The sequence below is a fragment of the Symphodus melops genome, assembly GCF_947650265.1.
Source record: "Symphodus melops genome assembly, chromosome: 18".
Classification (NCBI taxonomy): domain Eukaryota; kingdom Metazoa; phylum Chordata; class Actinopteri; order Labriformes; family Labridae; genus Symphodus; species Symphodus melops.
In genome coordinates this window covers 3,122,223-3,127,521 of record NC_136708.1, presented here as the reverse complement: position 1 = coordinate 3,127,521, position 5,299 = coordinate 3,122,223, and the positions used below count along the sequence as shown (strand labels likewise).

At 44.5% G+C, this 5,299-nt stretch overlaps 1 protein-coding gene across 1 annotated transcript; it reads right to left on the bottom strand.

The window, feature by feature from the left end:
* Positions 1–2,146: 2,146 nt before the first annotated feature.
* Positions 2,147–2,964, bottom strand: sdhaf3 (succinate dehydrogenase complex assembly factor 3). Its single transcript, XM_079367519.1, has one exon. It carries the CDS (start codon positions 2,765–2,767, stop codon positions 2,162–2,164), a length of 606 nt encoding a protein of 201 aa, XP_079223645.1. The 5' UTR covers positions 2,768–2,964; the 3' UTR covers positions 2,147–2,161.
* Between the last annotated feature and the right edge of the window lie 2,335 nt (positions 2,965–5,299).

Here is a 5,299-nt window from a genome sequence, read left to right as displayed (position 1 = left end):
GACAGAGAGAGAGAGAGACAGAGAGAGAGAGACAGAGAGAGAGAGAGAGAGAGAGAGAGAGAGGGGGGATTGACATGCAGGAAAGGGCTTACAGCCTCCATGTGTGGGACACTAGCCATACCACCAGCGCCCCAAGCTAAGCTAGTTTGAAGGGGAATCTGGGGATTTGTAAACACGGGACCAGTTTTGGGGGTCTCAAAGACAAAACGACTCGTGGAGAAGTTTTCTTCAGCGCGTAACTTTGAAACGAGATGTAACGGCTGTGACTAATCCATCGAGTGTGTTTGGGCATGTTGAGGTCGACAGCAAATCCTCGGGTTCAATCAAGGTACTCGGGCTGTGCAAACTAAAACCCTGATACAGCAAAAAAACAAAAAACACATCGTTCGGACCCTAACCACAACGTCGCCTTTACATGTCGCTAAATAAAGTGAGAACGAAACAAGACGCTATGTAATAATAATTCCACAGCCGTGACTTTACAAAGCCTTCCTTGGATCCATTCAAACAAGAAGCTGTTACAGCTCCTGTCAGTGAGCCAACAGGTGAGTGTTATTCAAACCCATTATTGCTCGTGGACTTTGTTGGATCGCTGTTGTTCTGCTTTGGCTCGGTGACGCTGGAATTAAAAAGAGGGAGCTCATTGTTTGTTGTTTGTGTGACACGACGCCTCCCAGCGGCTTCAGCCCATCCCAAATTCCCTCGAAATCTTTCCACCGTTTCCATTCAGCCAGAAGCAGGGAGCGCATTTCCCAAAAGCCGCTCGTCCCTTCATTTGGACCGACACAAATGGACTCTGGGTTTTGCATCAATGCATACTGATAGAGTGAAGCCTAATGAAAGCGACTGCCTCGTCCCCCCGGTGGACTCACGGCTCCGCCACCGACAAAGAGACCTCTCAGGAATCCAGCTGCAATCATCGCCTACTTCATTAGAGACATTACCTGCAGATGGGTGATTCGTCGTCCCCTGGCAGGAGCGTAATTGAGCAGGAAAACATTGCGTCCCCCCCATAGTGACATAAAAGAAGACACGATGATGAAATCAGATACGTTGGGTACAAGAGGACGAGTTGCTGAGCTATGCCAGGGGGTTCTCCTGGGCTACAGCCGGGTTTTGGATCTGATCCGATTGCACACTTTAAATCCGTACTGTTGGGTTGCAGATGGCCTAGCGGTTGGTTTGCATCCAATGTCCCGGGGCTACAGTCCAGGCTCATTTCCCTCACTTCATGCCACCACACTCTCTCTCTCTCTCTCTCTCTCTCCCTTCCTGGTTTCAAACACTACCCACGGTCCCAGGGTAAACAAGTCTACACTGGGATCAATGTCCACAAGAAAGAACGCAACAGTTATAGTCATACTTGCAGTAACACTTAGTGGCCACAAGGGGGGGGGGCACTTTACAAACCGTAAATAGTTCAGCATGCATCAGTCCACTCCACTGATGCTCTGAAACAACATCTCTGCTCTGACCCTCTTGCATCTCCTATTTTTTATTGCGGGGGGGGGGGGCTTTGTTAAAAAGTTTGATCAGCCTGAAATCGCTCAGATGGCGAGGTGCACGTAGCCTTCACAAGGTTTGATCACCGTGTTGCTCAGTCCGCGGCCTTGGATCCCCGTGTCTACAAATAAAAAGACTGAAGAGCGGAAAAACAATTCTACCACAACTACAGCATGTTGCGAAAAAGGTTTAAAATCACATTTACAAAGAATCGTGTCTCTAGTATGGTGATAGTATCGTATCGTTGATTCCCACCCTTACCTTACACACACACTAACCAATAAGGAAGCTCCATCAGTGGGTCTGTCGATGGACGGATTTAGAGAGAACAAGAGGCTGGTCACATTTTACATTCACATCCTGCTGCTTGAATGTTTCCCAAAGCTGCGGTGCCATCTAGTGGTGACAGACCGACATAACACTGCTGAGTGTCAGACATTAATCAATGAGTTATCAATGTCTGTCAGGACCTAAAGACAATTTCAACAAAAATCTTAAAAAGTGTATCTGGAGAAAATGATAACTGGAGCATCATCTGATGTGCCCCAGACTTTCTTCAGCCCACGATCACAACAACACAGTGAACACATGATTGACTTTTTATCAGTTTAGTAAAAATGTGTTTTATTCTGTTACTGGGAGTGAAGTCAAAATAGAGTCACAAGCCAATAAAGGCTGGGAACCACTTCACCTGGTTTGTTCTGGTTGGGTTCTGGTTGGGGTCTGGTTTGGTTCTGGTTGGGGTCTGGCTTGGTTCTGGTTGGGGTCTGGTTTGTTCTGGTTGGGTTCTGGTTGGTCTCTTGTTTGTTCTGGTTGGGGTCTTGTTTGTTCTGGTTGGGTTCTGGTTGGGGTCTGGTTTGTTCTGGTTGGGGTCTGGTTGGTTCTGGTTGGGGTCTGGTTTGTTCTGGTTGGGGTCTGGTTTGTTCTGGTTGGTCTCTTGTTTGTTCTGGTTGGGGTCTGGTTTGTTCTGGTTGGGTTCTGGTTGGGGTCTGGTTTGTTCTGGTTGGGTTCTGGTTGGGGTCTGGTTTGTTCTGGTTGGGGTCTGGTTTGTTCTGGTTGGGTTCTGGTTTGTTCCGGGTCGTCTTACCTTCCACTCTGCCATGAAGCTGTGGACTTCTTCGGCTGATGCTGTCTTGTGTCTTCTGAACTCGTCTTTCACATACTGGTCACCGAGGGCTCTCAGGTCGATGGGCAGGAACCGGTGCAGGACCAGAATCCTCTTGTACAAGGACCGGACTTGAGAAATGTGAGCAGACACCGCCATGAAACCGGAAGTGAACCGTCTCAAACAGTGTGCGGACAAACCGATATCCTTACAGTAGTTCGGCTTAGCTAAAAAAAAGACTTAGAAACAGAAACAAATGAGCACAAGGAGAGTTATTCAACACCTGTCTGTCCTTGTTTATCCCGGATGTCACCCTTCTTCTTCTTACTCTAAAGGCGACACGAGTTAAAGGCGCACTACCGCCACCTGCTGGGCTGGAGGAGTAACACGGCAGAAATAAAAACTAAATCCTCTTTACATGTTTCTCCTGAACATTAATACATTAACTAGATATCTTGAAAAGTGTATTTTAAGTAAATGAAAGCTGAAGGTTCTGAGTCTTCTCAGCAGACTGACAAGGTCTCCCTCAGAAGATTGTCTATGAGGATGCTGTAGTTGCCTACCTACTGTTCCCGAGGTGGAGGGAAGGGAAAACCTGTAGGCTACTGGAAGACCATCAGAGCTTCTCAGTACATCCACACACACCACTTAGATCAGGGGTGTCCAAAGTGCGGCCCGGGGGCCATTTGTGGCCCTTGAGTGGATTTTTTGTGGCCCTTGACTTCAAATCGAAGAATCAGAAGATTTTGGCCCCAGGCCTCATCAGATGGCATATTTCGTTCTTTTTTTTCTTTTTCATGTTAGCGAGGGAGACCTATAAAAGCCTGACTATTCTTTCCAAAAAATTAGAACACAACAGTTTCCCTCTGCAATTAGTTATTGTGTATTTACATTATTTTTTGAAGAGGTCAAAATACAAAAAGTTCCTTCCAATATTAAAAAAACAAACAAACAAAAAACCCCTGTGGCCCGTGAGCGATTCTAACGCAACAATTTTGCCCCACAAGAAAAAGAGTTTGGACACCACTGATGTTGTGGAGAATCTACGTTACCTGTTGTCCAAATTTGATACAGAGGAGCCGTTGTATCTTCAATGCCAGAGGAGGTTATGTCCTCTGTATAGAGGCATTGAGACGATTCATCAAAGCATTCGACACTGGGGAATATGTCCACTCTTCAAAAATGAGAGGACAACGCTCTGGGGAAATGCATGAAGAAGATGAAAGTGGAGATACTGGACTCCGGAGACATAAAGAAGGACAAAGATTTCACGCTTCTCCTGCAGAAAATCACCTGATAAGGCAACTCACAAAACAAAACTCAATAGAACCCGGCCTTCGTTTCTGCCGTGTGACTATTATGATACAAGAGAACAAAAACAATACATACTTTCCTGATAAGGATCTTGATGGCAAAATTCTGTAAATGGGGTTTTCAAAATGTAATCTCATGAATCACGTTAACTGATAAAATAATCCAGAAAACCTCTCATCTACAACCAAATCCATGAAAACTATCCATCATCATATGGATGATAATTCCATAAATATCTCTGAATTGGTGTGCTTAACTTATTTTAGATAATCGTCTTGTCAGGGGTCGACTTTGCTCAAATGTTCTTTTCTGAATGATTTCAGATGTAAAACATGTTCGACGTGTTGGAGGATGTGACTGACTTTGTTTCAAGGAGGTGTCTCTTGGGTTTGCAGAAAGTAAAGATTCACATTTAAATTGTTGTGTTTCCTTCTTCCCTCCGTCAGTGTGGTGGATGATGTTGATTTATGCCATGAATCTGTTGTAAAAGGTCATTAATGAGCGGGAAAAAGTTTAAGAAATTATATTTTATTTATTGATTAAAAAAAGTTTTGTTAATTATGTTCTAAGTGTTCTATTCCTTCTGGCACTTTTACAGTGTTAATAAAATATATCTTACAGACGAGTGTGCCTCAGTCAATACAACATTCATCATCACGGAGGCGAAAACAGAAACAATTCTAATAAATGAGCTACGACACGGAGAAGCAACAACATGATGTGAAAGACAAGAGAAGCAGACACGGTGCGTTATCATCACAGAGGACCCAAACCTGGATCCCTTACACGAGATAAAACACGTGCCGGCCTCAGAAACTACAGCTGTAAAAAGAGTATAAACAGCAAACTACACTCGCAGCACAGACTTGATTCTGATTGTTTGCCCTGTTCTCAGACAGCAGTGCGTCATCATTTGCTCCATCTTGGGTCGGTACTCAAAAGTGGATTGTGGAGCTATTTTTAGTGGGTCGTGATCATGTGACCGAAAAAAAAACAAACAAAAGTGTCAAAAAGTCTATGACGCCCTCTTTTGTTCCTTTGCTTTGTTCCATCAGGTGTTTTGTACCATCTGAGGTCCAAACTGCACTATTTTGGTTTCAATAAATGTGATTGGCTGAAAAAAATGTCAGAACATTTGTTACGATTTTCATGAAGGCGTTGGTGGTGGGTCCTGAGGCTCGACTAGGTGAGAGCCGTTGATCTCGATGTATGTATTAAAGTTTCGTCCCCTGGGGGGTTTTTCTGTACATGCACGTTTCTGGGTCTAAATGATGAATTGGCAGAAAACTTCTGTGTCAGCTCAGAGGGTTTTTGATAGTCTGACAGTTCTGTGAGAACGGTGTCTAAATCTACTGGGAACTCTGAACTCTGAAATAA

Excerpts from the sequence above, each read along its gene's own strand:
- sdhaf3 (XM_079367519.1), bottom strand. The coding sequence starts at position 2,767 with ATGGCGGTGTCTGCTCACATTTCTCAAGTCCGGTCCTTGTACAAGAGG.